Genomic DNA, 23903 nt, shown 5'->3' with positions numbered 1-23903 from the left:
TAAAATGGTGTCATCAGTAGAAAGGAATAGAGAGTCTAGAATCATCCCCGCATGTATACAAGAACTTTCTATTACATATGAATGAGGGAAGGATGGGTTTTGTTAATAATAGTAGTAATATAATTGATTATTAATATGGAAAGTTTAGAAAGCTTAAATGTAAAAAAATTAAAGTAAGACTTTTGTAAGAAAATGGAGATTAGATTTGCAATCTGGGGGTAGGGGAGGATTTCTTAAATAAGACAAAATATTTAAGAATATAAATTTAAAAATTAGACACTTCTGATAAAAGGTCCAATAAACAGAGTCGAAAGATTTGCCACATACTGGGAAAATATAGTTGTAATGTATATAACTGACAAATGATTAATATCTAGAAGATATAAAGTAGCTTTTCAAATCCTACAAAGCAATAAGAAAAACAGTCTTATAGTAAAATAGGCTAAGGATAGAGGCAGTTCTAAAGAGAGTAATCATAGTGGCCAGTTTTTGAAGAGATATTCAGTCACTCTAGATCACAGAACTGCATATATATAATGTCATCTCAGACCAACAGGATTGTCAAAAATTAAGGAGTCCATCTACAGCCATGCTACCCTGAACAAGCCCGATCCCAGAAGCTAAGCAGGGTCAGGCCTGGTTAGTACTTGGATGGGAGACCACTTAGGAAGACCAGGTGCTATAGGCATAAAAAATAAAAAAAATGAGGGATCGTAAGATGACAAGGTCCTTGCAATCTGTGAGGTCAACCAAGGCTGCCTCGCCAAAAAAAAAAAAAAAAAAAGGGAGTCCAGCAATACTAGGTACCAAAAATATAGAGATAGATATGATGAAATAGTAACATTTATTAATTTAATGGCATATAGTATTCTTATATTTTTAGTAGATTTAAAATATTACTTACTTTTATTTTAAATAAAAATACTCAGTGAATTTGTGATGTAGAAGTCACTAAAGAGCAATTTTGGTTGAGTGATAAAGTTAGAAGCCATATTGGAACGGATTAAAGAATGGGTGCTGGAAAAGTGAGACAGAGTTTAGGTAAGTCCCCCCAAAAATTTATCTTTAAAGAGGGAAATTAAAAGGGAAAAGGGGCTAGAATGCAATGTTACAACCTAGATGAATATTATCTTAAGTGGGAAGAGTCAATAATATGAACATTTCCATTTTCTCCAAATTAATGTATTATTTTAGTCCATTATTCAACATCCCAACAGAACTGTGTTGTTTATTTGTAGTTTTGGTTTGGGGCAGTAGTTGAAAATATAATACTAAAGTTTATCCAGAAGAATAATTCTGTATTTAGGCCGCCCGCCCCCCCCAAATTTAAAATCATAATAATGAGATTGATTTGGTTTAACTGAGTATTAAAATATCTGTGTTACTAGCGTAGGAATCACCAGTCACATCATTGAAACATAATAAAAAGGTCAGAAAGAGATCAAATTACATGTGGAAATTGAATATATATAATAAGCTATATTTTATATTTTTGCTTATCCATGTTTATATCACATAAATGTATTTTTATTCTGATTTTTTGTACCTATTTCTCTATCAGAATAATTTTCCCAACTTGTTATATAATTTTAGTTAGCATAATTTTATTGGCTATATTTGTACAGAAAGTATAGCATTAGTCACTTACCCAGATGAATGTTTATTTATATTATTGCTTTTTCCTATTAAAATAATAACAAATATCTTGATGCATTTTTTATATTCAACTTCCTTGATTTACATTTCAGAAGTGAAATTATTATATCAAAGAGTGTGAACTGTTTTTAGTTCTTGAAATGTATCAGTGTCTTTCTCTCTATGAAACCACAGATACCGAAGCATTTAACATCATCTCCCATGTGGAATACTGTATTTCAGGTCTTTCTTTCACACTAACCAGAATGATACCATTTATTTTGCTTTCCTCTAAGAAAGGTGTCAAGCTTCCGCTCTGAGTATTGTATATATATGTATATATATATATAAGTCTAATACACCTTCAGCTTGGTCATTTTAGCTTTTAGCCTACTAATTTCTTTGAAATGCTACCTCTTTATACAAAATTTAAGTGATTACACTTACCCGTTTGATCAATTTAAAAAACTGAGTAGAAAATTAATGTTGTACTCATCATTAATCTGTTAAAATAAGATGAAGGAAACACTTTTTGGAAAGAGAGTACTAATGAAGAGCAAAGGCTTTTCTGAGGCCAGATGACCTGGCTTTGAATCCTGACTCTATCAGTAACTGTGTGACCCCAAGCAATGTGTTATACTTCTCTGTGCCTGTTTCCTTAACTATGAATATAAAAACCATATGAGGTTGTTGTGAGCACTGAATGAATTAATACATGTAAAACATTTAGAAAGACACCTGACACATATTAAGAGTTTAATAAATGCTGAATTGACACATAACATTTATTCTAATGTTTTTCTAATTTGCTTTTAGCAAATGCTTAAAAGCAAAAACTTCCATGTTCTAGAACCCTTTGTATCTAAGATTCTGGATATGAATTAGCTTTCAACAATTAAATGTATTCATATAGAATTTTGAAAGGAAGTGGTGTGGAGGTTGTCTCCTTGCTGCTTCAGCTGTTGCCGCTGTCAAGCACAGCTGTAGAGACCTGGAGTACTGCTCCAGCTATGTTCCAGTGTCAAGCCACTCGCATTGTGCTATTAGAGAGACTGATGCAGTGGTGGCTTCCTGATTTGCAGCATTAGTAGAGTATTCTTGAACTTTTGGCCACCTCCTAATTTCTTATCCAGCCAGTGGAAGAGGGAGCTGCTCCCTGACAGGCTAGTTCTACAGTGTTTATTTGGGCATCATTCTTCAAGGCCTAGCCCAGAGCCCATGCTTTCAGCCCTTCCAACAGTTTTATAAGTATCCAGTTCCCTGTGTAAAATTCATTTTGCTTAAAATCTAGAAAAAATTCTGTTCCATGCAGCTGTCGTGGTGACGATGGCGGCGGCAGCAGTAGTGTAGCGATGTAGTAGTAGTAGTTATTGAAACTCTCCTGCATTATGAATCTCTCTAAAATGGAGAAACTTTAAAAGCAGGGATGCAGTCATTTGTAATTGATTGATACTTTTCCCCCTGAAACCAGACGAGCAATAGAGCCCTTCTCAACTTAGAACCTAAGGCAGCTGCTACCGTTAAATTGGAGCTAGTTTGCCAGTCTTGCTTTATATTTGTGATTTTCCTTAGAATTTAGCTTCTCTCCAGCTTTATATTACACAATATACATAATTAGTTAGGGTGGATACTAACGCAGAGAGAGAAAGAGACTGATGTTCAGACCAGTGTGAAGTTATTGGAACCATCTAGGTAAAAGGAAATTATATTTCGGTTTAACAAGTTTTTCTTGAGCTTCTACTGTTTACAGGTCACTAGGAACTGGGGAGATTTAGATGTGAATAAGATACATTCAGTTTTTTTTAAATGGCTTACAGAGGGAAGACAGACCTACAAATAAATAAATTGTGTTCTGTACTAGATTATGAGTGACTTGAGGTTGTAACCTTATCACCTACCACAGTACCCGGTATATAATATGTGCTCAAAAGACATTTAAAAAAAAAATAAGATGTAGAATATCAGATCCAGTGTGGACAGAAAAGAAAGTTAACATGGAAAGGTTAGAGAAAACTTTTGTTGATATTCTAGCGATGTAAAAAATTGATTCCATGACCAAATAAGTTCAGGAATCAATACATTGTACCTCCCTTTTAGAGAGATGCAGTAGATACTAGCATATTATAGATTCTGATGAGTTCTGCAGTAAAGAAATAGTTTAATTTTGTCCAACCAAATGTTTTTCGAGTATATTTGACTACAGAATCCTTCTGGCACCTCATTGTGTGGGACACAGTTTGGGAAATGCTGTTCCACTTATTTCCTGAGGATAATCTCTCTAAAAATTATTTTCTGATACTAGAGCACTGTGACTTTGATAATACATTTAAAGTCTTGGTGTCATCAGCTTGGTATTCTGAGTAAATGTTTAAATAATTTACAGATAAATCACACGCACACAAAAACGTATCTACTTTGGGTGGTGAACACACAATGCAATATACAGATGGTGCATTATCGAATTGTATACTTGAAACCTCTGTAATTTTATTAACCAATGTCACCGCAATAAATTTAACAAACAGGTACATCTGGCAAGACATTTCTTTAGTTTCTGTGTTAGCAGCTAACATAATTTCTTTATTCCAGATTATAAAAAGTGAGCCACTCTAAAGAACAGAACATTTTAAACAATCTAGATTTTTTTATTGAAAAAATTGAATTAATGATAGCTTTTAAAATGTAAATTAGTTTAATTTCTTTTTTATTTCATTATTGGGCTTATTTGTTTTATTTCACTTGTTTTTCTATCAACATTCCACACACAATACGGCTCTTCTAAGACATTTGTAGTATAAAAATATGATGGCTATGACAATTTCAAATAGAATGTTTTTTTAATCTAAATTGTCCCTGTGTTAAATCCTTTTGAATCATTTCATTTTGTAGTATGTTGCTAAACAAGATACACTAAATAAAAATTTTAATTTTATTATGAATTTTAAATTCACCTTTGGGGAAAAAATCCTGGTCATTCCTAATGTAGGTAAAATAAGCTTTTAAAATAATGGCTCGATACTGAGAATTTTCATATTATATATGAATTTTCCCTTATATATGTGTGTATTATTAGCTTTAGTAAATTGTTTTGCTTCTGAAACATATCTTAGATGACTAAAAATAACATCACAAAACATGTTTGTTATATACTTAATTGTTTTGACCATAGAATTAATTTTAAAGTCAAAAGGGGCATTGCTTTTTCATCATTTCTAGTTCAGAATATTCAGCATGTCACAGATGTTCATGAATAATGTCCATTTAAAACTGTTGGCAAAGAGTGCTGGTGAGTTGGCTAGATGAATTAAATGTTGGGGGGATCTGACAGGCAGCACGCTGCTTTGTGATCATTCCAAAGTTCTAATAATCTCCCTCACCTTCTCTGCCTGCCACTAATGAAAGAGAATAGGTGATTGCACCTCCGGCTATGTTCTGCGCCTAATGACTCCTCCAAAGGCAGATTTATGAAGAAAAAATTAACTTTGAATGAGGACTGAATTGGCCCTGACAGTCTGATAGACTGTGACACAGATTCTGTGGCAAAACAGACGTAGCCCTAATTGATTATCAATATTTTAAGCAAAGTGATGAAAATAAGCATTAAGTGATGAGAAAGGCAGTCTTAATACAGTAGGCAGTAACCAGGACATAGGAGAGTCTTTGGGGAGGTTTGCCCTGATTGCTATTACTGAATTTTATCTGTCAATTTTTACCTTTGCTTCCCAGCAGCCATTGTCCCTCCTTGGTGTACTTTTTTCCCTTAAAGATCTATGACTAGAATGTTAATCTTTCTGATAACACTGACAAAGCTATCTGCAGTCTCTTCCTCTAGAGAAATTTGTTTAATATTTAACTCATTTTGAATTAGATTAGCTTTCATAGTTTTGCAGAACTGAGGCTTTTTGTAATGATTTTGGGCTAACACATTTTTTTCACATACTGTTTCTAGATTTGTTATTATCCATAAAATATGTACTAGCCTAAAATATTGCATATTACATATTTCATAATATCAGGCATTATATTCTTTACATTTTTTATAGCAGTGACTTCAGCCTTAATCTTAGAAAAAAAAATAAAATCATTTTCCTAGAAATAACACACACACACAGGCACAGCGATAGAGTTACTTACAAAACATATTTTCAAACTAACAGTTAAACAAAACCAGCCTGAGTGACTATGTATCCATCTGGTACTTCACAATTAATAACTTTTTAAATTATATACTTTTCTTCTTATAAGTTATATTTAGTCCTCTATATTAGAAGCATAGAAAAATGTTCAGAAAAAAGCTGTAGCAGTTTAATTCATTATTAAAATTGATGAGCCAAGAACATAGTATATGCCATGCATAATGATGTTTGTTTACTATTAAATAGGTTTTAGATAAATAGGCTTATTTAACACAGGAACTCTACATATTTTTCCCTGTGTTAAAATACCCTCTTAATTATTAGTCATCAGTATTCATACTGTTTTGTGAAATTAGTTTCAGCTAGAAATTATGTAATTATTGAAAATTTTAGCATTCTCCAAGTTAACTGTGGAGGAAGTTTAAAGGAGACATTTTAATGTTTTCCAATGGTCTCTCAAGTGAGTTATTATAGTTAAAGATAAAACAGAAATGCTATAGTACAGTGCTTCTCGGTCTTTCTCACACTGTGACATGCGAAAGGATTATATTTGGTTGGCACACTAGGCTGGACTGATGAGGCTGCTCTTGTCCAGAGGCTATTTGCTCTTGAGCTCCAGCCATCTCAGACCCTGCCTGGTTGCCCTAAGGACTAAGAGGATCAATATTTTAGCACACCTATAACTTATCTGTGGTCCAATGACTGGGAAGCTCTGACTGTGTCTCACTTATAGCACTACATTTATAAAACTTCGATTGAATATAACAGTTTGAAATTTAATTTAACCTAAAATCTGTATTCAAAAGATAGTTTTAAAATTACATTTTCCCAATATAAAAGAATAAATAAAGCTCTAAATATAGTTTTTGCTACATGGATTAATGATCTTAGCCATATTTTCCACTTACTGCTGGCTCTAATATCTGTTAGGAATAACTATTAAGATTTTAATCTTTGGTTTGACCCCATTAAAGCAGAATATAAATTTAAACTTTATTATTTGAAAAATATTAAATAAAATAAAGTTATCTCCTGCAGAATATATTGTCACTCATTCTTGGAGTGCCTGGAATGAATTTTTTGAAATTCTAAAGATCCTTAAAACTAATCAAACCCAACTCTGTCAGCTGACTAGGAAACTGCAGCCCAGGTCACAAATTAGATCATTACTAAGCTAGAACTAGAATCCAGTTCTCTTGATTTTTAGATTGTTCTCTTTCAACTCTACTCACAGGGATGAGGAGCATAGCATAGGGAATGCAGTCAGGAGTAATGTGATGGCTAGGCGGAGAGCCAGAGAAAAGAAAGAGCAATTGGGGTATCGTTTCATAAATATATAAATGTCTAACCAATGTACTATATACTTGAAACTGATAATAAAATAAAAATTTTAAATATCTTAATATGAGAACTTCTAAAATGTTATGTATTATAAAGTCACATATTATGTATTCACAGCTACAAGAAATAATTTGCTCAAAGTTTTAACTTCTAATCTAGATGATATTTTCACATAGGGTTTTAATAAAGTAATTCCATTTTATTTACTTATTTTTTACCCTGTACCTTCCCTAAAAGCCTGACATTGTTTCAGTGTTCAAAATAGCCAATGGAAAAAAAGAAAATCATCCATTGCACTGGAGTTTCATTTCTACTAGAACTTGTTTTGTTATTATAAAGGAATTAAATTCTACTATAAATAGATAAAAATATTCTAGTTTAGCTAAGAATTCTACAAACACTGCTGTTGAGTATTTTGTCCTCATTCCATTTGTTAACATTCCAACAGACTATAGGAAAAGCAAAAAGATAAATTATTCTTGTTGCGCCACCTAGCGAAATTCAGGTACTGTATATTTACTATTGTATATTTAAATTGTGGTAGGCTGAACACTCAGCTCCCATATGTTATTGTATTATGCCAGTGAGAAATTCACAAAGAGGAAGAATCCAAAAATCTAAATCCACAAAGGTTTATTTATTCATCATATTTTGGTTTACAAAACTTTCAAGACTGAAGTTTTAGCAAAAATATAAATAATTCTGCTCACTTAATCTCTGAAGTCATTGCCTTGAACAAGATACAATAAATGGGTAAAGTTTCTAAAATTATGCTCTTCCAGTTTAAATCTAAGATTTTACAAGAAGATAATATATTCTACAGAAAAGTTTTTTTTTTTTTTTTAGCTTCTCATAAAACTTTATTCAACCTGAATGGCTATTTTATTCTGAAATGTTATCATTTTACACTGTAGTGTCAAAATTTCCTTTTATAAAATAATGGTGATGGAAGATGACAGATTTTTTTTTATTGCTGTTGATGGCTTCATGTTTTCTTTATGTTTTGTTTTTAGTTGGCACATGAAAAGTTGGTAATTTTATGCTGCCCCATCTATTTTCCGAGAAATCCAAAATCACAGATCACTGATACATCTAATATTACACTGGCAATGTAAAAAAATGAATAAAATAATAACTGAATAGAAATATAGTAAAAATTTAACAATGGTTATCTCTGAGTGATAAGCTTATGGGCAGTTTTTATTTTCTTCTCCGTACTTTAATGTTCAATCTTAATGTTTCTATAAAGACCATGTTCTATGAAAAACTGAGGGGTTTTTTTAAGTTTATTTTATTTTTTTATTTTTAAATTAAATTTATTGGGATAACCTTGGTTAATACAATTATATAACTTTCAGGTGTACATTATCATTTGACATCTGCATATTCTTTTGTGTGTTCACCACCCAAAGTCCAGTTTCCTTCAACTGCCGTATATTTGATCCCCTTTACCCACTTCATCCTCCTCCAACCCCCATATATTTGACCCCCTTTACCCTGTCTACCTCCCCGCTCCTCTCCCCCTCGCACCCTCTGCTAACCACTAGTCAGTAGTCCATGTCCATGAGCCTCTGTTTGTTTGTCCTGTTCATTTGTTGCTTTTAGGTTTATATCTCACACGTAAGTGATATCATGTGATTTTCAACTTTTTACAGAAAAGTTTAAAATACTGAAAATGTATGGTATGAAATCAGATTGAAGATTTCGTATAAAATATTTTAAATGTCTCACCTTATGAGGCATTTCTGATACAATATATTGTTTTTCTTTAATGAGATTATTTTTTCATAAATCAAAAATATTTGCAAAATAATTCATGCAAACATGTGCATTTGAAATGAAAATAGTATTGCTATAAATAAAAATGCTGGATCTGCTGATTCCTGTGAATAATAACACCATGTTAAAGTATCTATTTTTAAAATTTGTGTTTCTGGTGTTTGAAGTAAAAACTCTTACATGGTTTTTTTTTTTTTTCCTCACACTACATAAGTTTAAGCATTCAGCTGCTTCACCTGTAGGTGTTAATTTTTAATCATATTATCAGATTGCAAGGTCATGCTTTCAAAATGCCAGCACATGGTAAAGTAAGGATACTATTGTCATTATTTTGTTGGTATAATAGTAAATATCTAATGTAAAAAATCAGGGAAAAAAATCCATTCAAATGAGAGAAAAGTTTTCCCTATGTATCTAAATTTGTTGTATATGAATAAAGGTATAGGACTTTGGTGGCTATAACTATAGTTCTGAAGATTTTTATTTTATTTGACAATTATATAATATTTTAAAATTCAAGTTCATAAGAATTGCTCTTAAATATTATAAAGGGAAATATTTATATGTGTGCATATTTGTATGTGTGCAGACATGAACATACCTCAAATTAATATAGCCTTGAAATTGGAAGTTTTGAGGACTTATGCCATATTTTGTATTTGGAAAACTAATATTCATATGGCTAGAATAGAATATGCTAATTAATGAAATTTTCTGAGATACTGTTAAGTCTCAGAATATCCTTTTTTGTCATAGATGTTTCTAAAATATTTAACATGAACAGAATTAAATCTTTACTACATCGCTGTACATCAGTCATTATTTTACACGTTAATTTTCAGTTTATTCAATAAACACTTATTTAGGAGCTAACAAACCATGTCTGATACTACACTATACTAAAATCAGTAAGATATCTGACCTCAAGGAGTTGGCAGTCTAGTGTGGAAGAAAGTTACGTGTCCAACTAGCTATGCAAAACAAATAAATATAGGACCCTCGCACTTAAGATGAATTAATGTTGACTAGGATAATAGGCTAAAGTGTCATGGAGGAGTTTACAAGACAGTTGAACACTTTGTAGTGCATCATACTATGAATGTGGATAGAGCAAACATGAAATATAGAGCTAAATTTCTAAGTGAGACACAGCATATCCAGGAACTTTAATATGTACATGTTTAATATATAAACATTTAATATATAGGTACATATTCTCTTTATCAGTTTAAAGTGGTTCATTTTATATTCTATATAATTTCCCAGAAATATCAAAGAAACCACACTATGTATACTTAATGCATATTTCTTTAAATGAAATTTATTGTAAAGAAAGGGTTCACTACTAAAAACTTGTAAATAGGCTAAAAATGTACAAGTTATATCATAAACAGTACAGATATATGTACTTTTATACAAATGCTATACGTAAATACTACTGTCAATAAGAGTGTATAGATAATCTTGTATATTTTACCGAAAAATAAGAGCTAACCCTACTACGATATTTACCACGGAATGTGTACTGTTCTGAGTGCTTGGCACGTAGTAACTTATTTAATCATTATACCAACCCTGTGGCTTATGATGGAGGTACTATTGTCAACATTCTTTTCAGGCGAATTAACCTAGATACAGAGAAGTTAAGATGATTGCCTTACGTCTCATAGCTAGTAATTGGGTAGAGCCAGGATTCAAACCCAAGCAGTCTGGCTTCAGACTCTACTCCTTTAATCTCTCTTCTATACCTCTCTGTAATCCATTATGTTCTGATTATAACCATTTTATTAATAGATAATGCTATAGAAGATCTCATACTCTAATAAAATGTCTTCATTCCTTTTATATATTCAAAAGCTTTTGGATGAGGATCTGATACAATATATTATACCAAATTCCCAAGGTAGTGGGTTATATGTAACCAGACATCAGTATAAATAAATGCTATTTTGCTATTTTGAAGCTATAAATGTTTTCAGCTGTTACAGCTCATTTTCTTACCAGTGTTTTCTTTTCTGAAATTCTAAAGACAGTTTTGATAAAGATTAATGTAACAAACATTCATGGTACTCAACTGAATTTTGAGGATGCAAAGGTGAGTAAAAAACACATATACTAAACAAATGATTACAATATAATATGGTTAGTGCCAAAATAGAGGTACTATATGAGCGACTAACTCTGTCTAAAGTTAGTAAGGGATAAATGTAGCATTTAAAGAGTGAGCAAAGCCTTCCAAACCTAGGATACAATAAAAATACCGAGTTGTGAAAGAATGTGGTGTAATTACTAAATTGGAGTAAGTTCTTAGTATTTGGAAAATAAAGAATATGGGGTGGAGTGGTGGCTAACTGAGAAATATGGGTTGGGACCAACTGGTGAAGGATCTTGTAGGTCATGCTAAGGAAAACGAGGTTTTCTGACCATTTTTGAGAGCATTTTCTTGGGAAGGCGATGACTTCTACTGAGCCTACATTGCAAAAGTAACACTGTTCCCAATTCAAATACCTTTTTCCTCTTATTTATTTGTTTGTTTGTTTGTTTGTTTGTTTGTTTGTTTTTATCATAGTGACCTACCTTCAGGAAAGTTGTCTGGTTATCTTTGCTTAGCTTCCAGTCCCCAGGGGAATCTTAGACAAGGAGAAAGAATGATTTCACTAAACCAACCAAAATTAGTCTACCTAAGTTTTAATCATTAAACTGTTCTCTATAAATTTCTCTATAAATCTCTCAGTTTCTGTGCTTCTCTAAATTTGGGTTATAGGGAATATATCTAACTCTTGGCTTCAGGGTAGTATTCATTGAGTCATGTACTTATTGAGCATCTACTATATTGGAGTGTATTGAGTGCTGTGGTTAAAATGATGAGCTGGAGAGACAAAATACATTAAAATATTTTTAGATATCTGTAATCTTGACAACAGAAAGAATTTTTTTTTTCTTATATATTGGCCACATGGCAGTCCTTTCATACTTTGCTTAAAGAGAAAGATTGATAATATTATGTACATTCTACACTTCAGATTACTTAGGAACTTCTTTAAGGATAGTTGTTTAATTGGCATAAGAATGTGGTTTCTCAAATCCTGATTCATCATACTCTCCATTGAGATGCCCCAATTTTTTGGTAAAAATATGTTTTCCATTTATGGATCATTTTCATTTGATTTATTCCTTATGTTTACTTCATTAAACTGTTAAGTCTCTTCAGAGCATACTATATCAGTATCTGGTTTGGATCGGTTGATTTTATCTGATTTGTGTACATCTGATAACACATTCTCAAACTATGTATTGACACAATGCGAGAATAAACTTTGATTCCTGCCACCATAATGGGAGCTGTATTAAACAAAACAACAACAAGCCAACAGATTTTCTCTGGTGAACACATAAATATAAGACACTGAACTCAAGATTTAGGGAATATATATTTTTTTCAAGTACTGATTAAACATTTACAAAATTGACTGTGTTTTGATTAATAAAGCAAATCTAGACATATATCAAAGATTATCATATACCCTACATTCTTTGACCACAGAATTTAAATTAGACCTCAGTATAAATAAAAGAACACCAAATAGGTTGCAAATTTTAAAACATTCATTTAAATGACTCATGGGTCTACGCACCAACAAAATTACATTGAGATAAAATGAATTTAAAATTTTATGCTTCTAAATAAAAATTATGTTGAGATTTAAAAAATGCAAAATCTAGACCTACCTGGGGGCCAGGAATCTATGTTGTAACAAGCTTTCCATGTGATGCTGATGCATACTAAAGTTTGAGAACCCCAACTTATATAAAAGTACAAAAAATGCCTAGTTGAAAATAACTAGCAACACAATAAAGATTGTAAAATATTGGTAATGTTTAATACTTGGACTGGAAAATCACTAGTAATGTCTGTTTTTAGATGAAGAGTTAATGGGTAATGCATTCTAATTTTCGAGGACAGATTCTCTCCGTCATAATCTGATAGAATGGCTATAACTACAATCTTCATTATATGATTTTTTAATTCTGCTTTTATACCGTGATATTGTTGAAAGTATATCTCTTGTTTCAACACTGCCATATAGAATTGAAATAAGAGAAAAATTTCAAGAGTACTGTATTTCCATTTTCCTGAATATATTAAATTCTGCTGATATATTCACTTTTTATTGCCTATAAAATATGTAGATACAAATGTCTTTTTATCAAAATAATTTAAAGGATGCCTAAAACCTATGTTTTTATATATAGTATGCTTTATTAATGAAGTACATGGACTTGATAGTAAAAACCTGCCTGTAATAGAAATGTTTTTGAAATTTCTTACACAGATCTTAAATTTGTAAATACCTTTCTTACATTTCTTATTAATTTCTAATCCAAGAAAGTTTGGGTTTATTATTTCTGTGATCTTCAACTTGTTTATATTCAGTTGTTTTTGTTTGGGACTGAATTCAGTTGCCTGAGCATTGGTGTAGATCATGACTATGATTTTTAAGGGATACCAAGTTTCTTATCTCTTCTACCTTAAGCTGCCACTGCTGTTTAATTCACCTATCATACACGCCTCTTCATTAATGCTGATAAAAGGTCATACATTGGTCTAGTTTACAGTTCACCCTGAATAAATGCAACAATTTTATTATGTGCCTAGTTTTCACGGATCTGGGGGAGTAGAAATCTGAGAGATTTTTCCAAAACCAGTGGTTCAGTGGTTCAATTTGTCATCTAACAAAGGCTACATTATTAATTTGGAATTGTATTTGCAGTATTTTCTAGCATAGTAGGGGCATTCCAATTAGTAGGGCGATGACACAATTTCTTCTATCAGAATGTGGTATGTAAAAAGTGCATTTAAAATATACTTTTAACAGGATTAAATCAAGACATGGCATAAAGCTCCTTTGGGAAAAATTTGTGGACTCAGCAGTGGAAGTCTGCATTTTATCAGAGGTGTTAGCATTTTTAGTGTAGAGATATATGTATTAAAGCACTGAAATCCAGCTATTGACCTCAGACTTAAATGATGAGTCCCTCAAGATGAGGCAACCAAAATCATGGCATGCACTTAGATATTGAGCATTTCGTATTCCTGAAAGAAAACAGTCACCTTCATAGTACTTAGTAATAGAATGGCAATTCCTCCCAAATTATTCGCTTTCGTACTTATTTTGCAATGGCATTTCATTCATGACCTTTCTGACTTAATAATTAAACTTTAAAAAGAATAAATTATCCTTCATTTAGAAGCACAAGTAGATTTAGATTTGTTTTATACAGGTTATTTTCACACAGTTTTTAAAGTCATTATAGTGTCTTGAAAAGAGCATACAGACTGTTATAATTCTGGACTCATTCATCTATTAAGTATGTAATCAAGCAAATTATTAAGTCTCTCTGAAACTTTTTGAGGATTATATGAAATATTTAAGTGACCGACACATAGTAGGCCTGCATAAGTTTTTGTTTCCCTTCCGGAATTGAAGCTGTAAAAACAAAGATGTAAATAAATATATATAATGCTATTTTTTAAAAAACAAACACCCTTTGTAGTGTAAGAATATAGTAAACTTTAGGAAAAGAAATATGACATATTTTGTTGATATGGAAAACTGTTGCATCTCATCTTTATTTCTGACATATATAAACATTGTCATTCCTGGACTTTGGCTCGTATTTTTAAAAATATTACTTACCTTTAGTTATTCTTTAAAATATATATTGATAGAGTGTTTGGAGTTACTGAAAAGAATAAGCATTACAAATCACTTAGTGGAGTCTAGGATATCACTCCTCTCAAAGGATGTAATTCTGTAGCTCCAAACCCCAGAGTTTTTCTGAAATGCTGAAACATCTTTCTTGGAATGGGGGTTATAATGGTGGCCAACTGACTTCAAACTGACATCCAGTTGATGGATGTGCAATAAGTCAAAGGAACACAGAATGATGAAGTTATATTTATTTTCCATATCAGCATTCTGTAAAAAATAATAATAATCAAGTACTACTTTTCTTTGAGAAACTAGACATCACAGCACTTCTGTATACTCATGTTGTTATTATTGGACCATTTTCAATTTTTTAAAACTTTCATTCTTAGAGTTTAGTAAATGACATTATGATTACTGTGGCTAAGCAGTTTATTCAGGTTACAGAATGGGAAGTTGGATAAGCATCAGACATTGACACAAATGAAGAGAAATATAAGCATGGTCAGAAGGCTATAGGACTTTAATAGTTTTTAAAAAACTATTAAACTTTCCACTTTTTCATCTTAAATTGTAATTAAATCTATTTGATTCCTTCCTTGCCATTGGAATGCTCATGGATTCCATCAGGAGCGTGGGGAATAAAAATGCCTATTCAGGTGAAGAGCATTAGGATATTCTACGTTAGAGCTGCACTATACTAGCACATCTGTTGGACATAGTGCATCACTCAGCAATGATATTGATCATCAAAGCTTTTCTAATAAATGACATAGAAAATTCTCCAACAGAATAAAAATAAAAGGTGTATAAATTAAATCTTTGCAAGTTTAGGTAATCTTTAAGCTTGCTTTGGGGATATAAGAATTAAGAGAAAATCCAAAAGACATGACATCAGATATAGTGAAAGGAAAAGCTTTTACTTTGGGAACTATTACAAAATATATAAAAGGGGATTTTATGTAAAAGCAAAGAAACCCAAATCATTTAACGTTTCACAGATTTATACTCCATATTAGTGCTAAAATAAAAAGGAAATAATTAAAAGAGACTATATCATTCTGTGGTTTTCCATTTGTCGTTTTTAAAGAAAAAAATCTTCATGATGAAATATCTTTATACCTCTTAGAATTTGAGTTAGGGAAAAAAATAAAATAAGTTAAAGTATTAGACTAGATGAACATTTCTCAAAGTATATTCTTTGTTTATATTACAGGAAAAGAATGGTTCTTTAGTAAAATAAAGTTGGGCAACATTGGCAAAACTAAGTTTAACACGTTTTTTTTTCAACCATAGAGTATCTGAGAGCTTTAAATTTGTCGATGGGTTTGTGGTGTTCCGTGAGGGAGGATCAGTGTTGTGTTGCGCATTCTCATTCCACTGTGAGCCTTACTTAAATGGAGACTCGTGAGGAGTTAGTATTCCGTGGAATATGCTATGTGCAGTAGTGGGCCAGAGTGTCTCTAAGGTTCCTTCTAGCTCAGACATTTACGATTTTCTGAGAATTTGGCTGCATTGTATAGGATTTGTGCAGCAACTTCATTCTTGATGTGTGGTCATTTTGAATTGATAGGGTGTCCCTGGCGATGGACAGCACCCTTTGGGGCTGTAGCACTGTCCTGATCAAATGTCCCTGAATACTATGACAATATACCTCCTGGCTTTCTGCTACCATTTTTTCCAAGGCCCATGTGGACTAGATTGTAACCATAAAATAAAATATAAAATATAATCGAGTTGGTTCATTGAGACTTTATGAACCAAATAATTGGCCTGCCCTCTTGGCTAAGTTATCCTATAAGAGGCAGCTCAAGTATCACCTCCTGGAAGTCTTCCCTGACTGTATCCTCTTCTTTCATTACTTCCAAAGTGCATGCATACATCTGACTGCTTATTTGTCTTTACATTTCCCCTTTCAGTCTGTGAACTTCTCTCTCAATCGTCAGCACTCAGCTCAGTGATTAGGGTATAATATTCTGCTGGAGAGTTTTCTTTGTCATCTGTTTTATCTGTTTCGTAAATCTGTTTTGAATGGACAGATGAAAGAACTAATGAAAAAGAGCCTGTTTGTATGGTGATCTAGCAAAAGTTAATATTTTTAGAGCATTTATTGATAATGAACAGTGGCTTTTTCCCCCCAGTGGCTATGCAGTAATTGCAATTTCATGCTTGTAAATAGTTTTTCAGTTGTACTCTTATCCTTATCATGTTTGCGGCAGGTTCAGAATAATTATTTCAAATATTGGACATGACTAAACATTTTTATGTGCACATTTGTATTGCTAGTATTTATTAACTATACAAGTTGGTAAGGAATAGGAACTTATAATTAATGGATCTCACTTCTATGCTGTATGTGCAAAGAGGGAGGCAGAGTCAATGGGGGGAGCTAATATTATGACCACAGTTATACAGTCTTTAAATACGCAGAAGCAACAGCTATGTTCCCATGTAAATTTATAATTGAATTTGGTAGTGCTAACCAAGGAGTTTTGGGGGTATATACTATGCTGATTTCTAGCTAAGTGCAAAAGCTGTAGCTAAAACAAACAAACAAAATATCTGAGGAAACCTTAAAGATCACGGCCAATTAGGATTCTTTTTTTTTTAACATAACGTTTTTTATATTACAATTTTCTTCTCTCCGAAGGTCATTCTTAATTGTTTCTAATCTGATAAAAGTTTAGTGTTGTCTAAATATTTGTTTTTCTCTTGTTATTTTTAAGTTTACATTTAGACTTTTTGAAATCTCTTGGGTTGGCCATATCAAAATATATAAAGAAAAGTCAGAGTTTTGCATTTCTGATCTTCATAGTAATTTCATTTCCTTGAATTCAAAACTTTCATGATTTATCAATCAAGTTGTTAAATCTGTAGTTACTTACTTTGAGGCATGTATGCTACTCCTTGATCTAAAATTATATCATGTCACATTTCTTTATAAATTTCTCCCCATATAACGCAGACTGCCACATTTTTTTTTTAGAAGCTAATAACTAAAACTTGTTTTCCCCCTACTAACAAAGACACTTTCTTCCTGCTGAGACATTAAAAATGTTACCTGGTTTTTCTTCTACAGGTTAAAATGAAAACTACATTAACCTTCAACATAAAAATTAAAAGGAAATTAAATACTAAATGTAAATACAAACACATAGCATGCAAATTGGGAATGTCTTAATTTGGGCACGTTCTTACTTAGAGCCATCGTTTATGGTGGTGGTACTTTTAAGAGACACAGGAATTATTGAAGAATGTACTTTGGAATCACTGATCACTGTGCCGCTTTAGGTATTTTGGAAAATGATGTGGTGGGGGGAATCTCAGAATTACTGAAATTTTCTTCAGACCTAAATGCTTGTGGAATTTAACATAGTGCAATGAAGAGAAACTCTCTAAATCCATTTTCTCATGTCACCTTAAATATATGAAATCAATAAGCATATCTTAATGGTTATTACAAATTAAGAGGCCTCTTCTGATTTTCCATGTGATTTTGAATAAAGTATATTCAGTTAAAAGTTTCTTCATAAACAGTAACTTATGCATGGAAGCAGTTCATTATTCTCTAATTTTGGTTGCTATTTGCTTCCAAGTGAATGAATAGGTAAGAAATAGCCTTAAAAAGGCATTAAACTAGAATTCACAGGCCCTATATCTTGGCCATTCTGACCTTTGACTAATTATTTAACTTTCTTGGGCCCTTTATTTCTCCATCAATAAAATATAAATAGTAATAACTTATGTAGATAAAATATTCATACTTAGAATTCTTTGGGAAATTACACTTATATTGTATTACTTCTCCTCACACTGTTTTTTAAAGCATATGACAACATTTAAACTGAATAAACACGTACCACTCATTGTAAATATAGTAGGAACGAATCAAATATCAGAAAATTTTCTCAAATGTATTTTGATGACAAATCCAATAAAGTTCGTATACATGTGAAGGATGGGATGGCAGTGCTGGATATAATACTAGTGCTCTGATTACAATCATTCCAAGTATCTTGGTCATTTTTTAATTTTAGTGTAAAAAGCACTCTTCTTATAATAAACTTAAATAAGGAGAAAATACACATTTTTGCAAGATGTTAGATGTTTTTATTTATAGTCCATTAGAACATTTGTCTCTGGACTTCAAAATTTATATTAGAGCATTATAAAACTTCAGTATTTTGAAAGAATAATTTTCATAATTTTTTATATTGAATACTAGAGTACATATATATTTTTAGATAAAGGTAATATAATAAAGAGAACACCTGTTGGATTTGGGTAGAAACCATGCTCTGCCACATTTGAGCTTAGGCAAATAAATTAGGAGTTCTCCTTGCAGACTTCTTGTTCTCTTTCTATGCATTTATGTATATACTCATGTAATTTGTTTTGTTTTGTTTAGTAAATGGAATCATGTTATATATTGTTATTCATCTAGCTCTTTTAATATTTCTCTTGAAGATCTTTCCATATTGTCAGTACATACAAGTCTATCTCATTCTTTTAATGGTTTTATAGTCTTTCACAATATGTTCTTAGATAGATGTTGGAACATATGGTTCTTTTCTCTGTGCTTCTAACTCTGGGACCTTGAAAAATTATTTTCTCTATACTTCAGGTTTTTTAGCTATAAAATGGGGATAGAGCCAATTTGAGAATTCAGTGAAATACATACACATGTACAAACACAAAGGCACAAAGTAATCTTCAATAAATGTTAACTTTGATAATGAGATTGATGATGTTGTCTTTTGACTTTTCTCCTATGTGTAAATCTCTTAATTCTTTTCCACTACGTTCAGGGAAAATTTCTCGGATAGATCTTCTAACACAGGAGGGAGCAATTAGATCCACTTGGGGACAAGGGATGTTGATCAGGGAAGGTTTCACAGGAGAGGGAGACAGCTGAATTAAAACTTTTCTGGTAAAATTTTCTCAGCGAGAAAGTGAGGTAGGCACCCCATCGAGAACAAAGGCATGACAATACAAACAAGGCAGAATGGCCTAGCAAGGCCACGAATCCTTGAAGTGATAAAGGAGGAGTGGTAAATGATGAAGCTAGAAAGTTACATTGAGATCACGTTGTGGAAGGGCTTTAGAAGGCATCTAAGGAGATTGGATTTGTATATATATATGCAAAAGGATGCCTACGGAGGTAGCTTTAGCAGGAACTGACATGATCATATTTGTGTTTTAGAATGGTACAGTCATTCATTTGACAATTGAGCATCTCCGTTTTCTAGATACTGTGCTTACTGGGAATATAAAACAAAAAACACATTCCTTGCACTGGTGGTAATAAAGAGAGTTCATAGGAGGGAATAAGATGAAGGTAAAGAGATCAAATAAGAACTTCTTTCTTATTCACAGTGAAAAGAGATGAAGCTTAGAACATGATTACTGGCAATGAAAAAATGGAAAGGACTGAATAAATTCTAGAGATAATCTGTGGAGTAGCTGTGATGGAACTCCTGGACATTCAGATGCCCTGCATGATGATAAGATTTGGAGAAAAAGGTCACAAATGTTTATAACCTGAGAGAAAATGGGAAATACCAAGAGAAGAGCACCATGTTCAACAAAAAGCTTATGAGTTCAGTCATGGACATGATTTTGAAATATCTATGTGGTAATATCCAGGAAGTAATTGGAAAAAGAGTTCTGATGATCAAGAGAGGGGCCAGCACTGGACTGCGATAGACATATGAGTTACATTTTAGACTTCTGTAGAATGCCTAAGAACAGAACTCCAGGAAGTAAAAGATGAGTAAAAGATAGTAGCCAAAAAAAAGGTTGACAAAGAATTACTAGAATTGGGAGAACATTTTGATAAAGATGTGGTCGGTTAGCTGTTTTTTCTTTAAAAAAAAAAAAAAAAGACTATAACAGGATAAGACTGAGATAACCATTACATTTTGCTATTACAGAGTTTTTAGGGACCATTGCAAAAGCCATGAGGGCAAAATCTATGGGCAGTACCCTGATTGAAGGAAGAGTTAATATTGTACAGTATATATGAGTCTTGAACATATTTATAGTCTAAGGATAGAGAAGAGTGAGTTTGAACTTTAAGAAGCAGAAGGAGCCCTAAAAGATATGGAAAGGAATAGATCCTAAAGCACAGAAGGATGGATTTACTTTCTAAAACAAGGCAAAAAAGAAGTAAGGATTGATTAACTTAAAAGTTTGGAGGTGAATGAGGGTGAGGCTGTGAAAATATAAGGGAGTTAGGGGAGCTGGTGTGAGGTTATTGGTGCATTTAGTAAAGAAAAGCATAGTAAGTTCTAGGAAATGAGACTGGAAACCAACTGTGGATGCTGACTGAGGAGGAACAACACGGGAGGATACATACTGATTTCTAAATCATTGGTTTTTAGTAGAGCCAATAACATTTATATACCGTTTTGTAGGGAGCCTCTACAGCAAAAATAGAAAAGAAATGGTCAGATGTGTTGGTAACAGCTTGGCAAAACAACAAAGGAATCAGGGAAATGAGTTTTATAAGTGTGGAATTGAAATGATTGTCTCAGGCTAGGGAAGGAAGCAGATCCTGAAGGAGACTGTTAGCCTGGGGGAGTTTGGAAGAACCAAGGGATCGGAAGTTGTGAACAAGTTTAGTGGAAGATATAAGTACTTTTGGTAAGTGATGTGCTTTATAGTAGATCTAGCTGTAAAATCCAAAGGTAATGATCATGAATCATAATAATAGGTCTTACCACTTACCAGTTGTGTTCTTTGGTATCATATTTTGTGGTTCAGCTATTGAGATTCAATATCTCCATCTGTAGAATGGGATTGTCACCTTTTAGAGAATATTAAAAATATATATAAATTAAATCATATATGAATGACTACATGTTCTTCCCTATTCAAATTTAAATAATAATATCAAAGCAGAAAAAAAAGAATGTTTCTTCCAAATTCCTTTAATAATCAATGGGGAGTTTATCCTGATATCTCCATTTGAATAAATGAATTTTCTTCAAGTGAATTCATTTAGATTCTTTGTAGCGAACATACTGATTATTAGTAAAATTTTCAAATATGTCCTTTTAAAATTATTATATATGCTATTTCGATGTAATCCAGGTTTTTTTTTATTTATGTATACACACATACATACTTGGGAATCTTGATTTGACAGCATGAAGTTCAATTAGATAAATTATTTAACCACAGCACAAGAGCGATTTGCAGTTTTAAAAAAACATATAAAACAATATTCCAATGAATTGTCCATGTATAGCGACAAATCAGTAAGAAAGGACAAACCAGCATAGTGAAATAGATAAATCAGATTTAGGCAGGGTAGTTTATTGAATTTAAATTGTGCCCAGTTGGCCCAAGAGCTATATATAAGCAATCCATCTTACGTTGTTAATGGGGGTTCTTGAAATCCACCTGATGTTTGCATTATTAAATTTCAGTCTAATGAGCACTGCTAATACATATTGAAGATGGTTGTAAGGAGTAGAATGTGAATCTGAGCGGGATAATTTGAAAGAAACATAAGCTGAGCATTTTACATGACTCAAGGGGTATATCTACAATTACACATATAACCAAAATTGAATTTAAATGGAATTTCTATTATCCTTGTCCTTCTACTAGGGAGAATAAAGTGTAAATGAAGTAAAAGTCTTTAGAGTTACTGGTGGTTTGTTTTTATTATCTAATTTAATAGATTCTTGCAGTGATACAGAGTGGCATAAAAGTTTTAATATTTCATGACTTTAAATGCATTCTAAGTATGTATTAAAGCTTTTAAATGGAAACAGATGTCTGCGTTATTCGATATAGCACTTCACAACACCATTATATAAGTTTTATATTTTAAGAAAGCATCGATATTGATGAAGAAAATTCAAAATTGAAGAAAAAGAGTATGTGTTGTGTATTGTCTTTAAATTCCCCTTTTAAGCCAGGTTTTATACTTCTAAAGGATACATTGATTTTGCATAAGAAAAATATATGCAGCAAAAACAGAATAGTATGCTTATTTTTTTAAATCACAGTTTGCATTGCTGTTATCATTATAATAAAAGCTCATCCAAAGTTTAATGCTGGCACAGTTTGATTCTTTTTTTTTTTTTTTTTTTGACGAGGCAATACTTTTTTAACTTAATATTTCATCAACTATAATGCTATTAGAGACTTATTTTCACTTAGTTCACTCATCAGGCAGTGAGACGGCAATAAAGGAGAATCGCTCCTTTGAGACGTTAATGCTTTGGAATAAATGATGTGCTAGAACAGAAATTTAATTAATTTACAGAGTATATTGATAGTCCCTTGTTACTGTGCTGTATATTTTTAATCTTCTTTAACATCTGTAGTAAAGTGTTTGAAAACCCCTGCAGTTGAGCAACTAGTAGATAATTAAGTAATAAGGGAAGAGGTTTCTAGAGGGAAAAAGATTCTTTTTACCAAATGCTGTCATAACATGAATAAAGAACTGCTACTATGATATGCAATGAAAAAAAATAATATGCTACCTAATTTGATACTGTTCCAAAGATATTGTAAGCTTCTTATATTTAAAATATGAGTTGTGGCTTACGAACTTTTCTCTGAAGTTTAAAGCAGATACATTGCACTGACAAATCAGATGACCAACAGCTTTTCCCACTTTTCATATGCAATTGTTTAAACTTATGTTGCTTAACTCCATTTTCCTTTTTGTACAGAGATTAGCTTGAAATAAGCTTCAAAGATTCTAAATAAATATTCTAAATATACTGAATAAGGATTGTGAAAGATATATTTCAGGTTTTCAGCCATTTTGCTTTTTTCTTCTGACTCCTTCACAAAATAACATGTAAGGAATTTCTTTTCTCTTTCCCCAATATTTTCACTTGTGATAGAGACATAAAATAAGTGCAGACATTTTATTGTTTTCGTTTCAGCAAAAGCTGATGAAGCATTGAAAGCCAAAGAAAGAAACGAAGAAGAAGCCAAGAGAAGAAAGGAGGAAGGTAAGCGCATATGTTCGTTTTGTTTCACAGCAGTCATTACAGTGAGGAGTCACTGCATGATTCTCTTCATTCTCTGAATAAACTTTAGGATATAATCACATTAGGGGACACCTCATACTATGTCACGAGCCTACACTGTGACACAATATCACACTATATTCAAGATCTTGGAAACTAATTAATGTTTAACATTAGTTAACATTAGCATGACATTAGTTTATAAGCATCCTAGTATATGTTCTGAGGAAACTAGAAAGATATCAAATCATGAAGTAGAGCTGGTGTTGGTTTGTTTCCTTCTGACTTTTATCTTTATAGTG

The 23903-nt window shown here is 32.1% G+C and overlaps 1 protein-coding gene across 3 annotated transcripts in view; it reads left to right on the top strand.

Annotated features, from left to right (window-relative positions):
* The window catches only part of RSRC1 (arginine and serine rich coiled-coil 1), a 346237-nt gene that overhangs the window by 251355 nt on the left and 70979 nt on the right, over positions 1 to 23903 (top strand). For 2 of the 3 annotated variants that reach the window (XM_039857717.1, XM_039857719.1), the window contains exon 7: positions 23515 to 23583. The exons of the other annotated variant lie outside the window; for it this stretch is intronic. In XM_039857717.1, coding sequence (XP_039713651.1) covers positions 23515 to 23583 — 69 coding nt within the window. The remainder of the gene's footprint in view (positions 1 to 23514; positions 23584 to 23903) is intronic. 3 annotated transcript variants of the gene reach the window in all.

Source organism: Pteropus medius, unplaced genomic scaffold, assembly GCF_902729225.1.
Source record: "Pteropus medius unplaced genomic scaffold, Ma_sr-lr_union100, whole genome shotgun sequence".
Taxonomy (NCBI): domain Eukaryota; kingdom Metazoa; phylum Chordata; class Mammalia; order Chiroptera; family Pteropodidae; genus Pteropus; species Pteropus medius.
The sequence above is the reverse complement of the archived record's forward strand: the minus strand, read 5'-3'. Positions and strand labels throughout refer to the sequence as shown.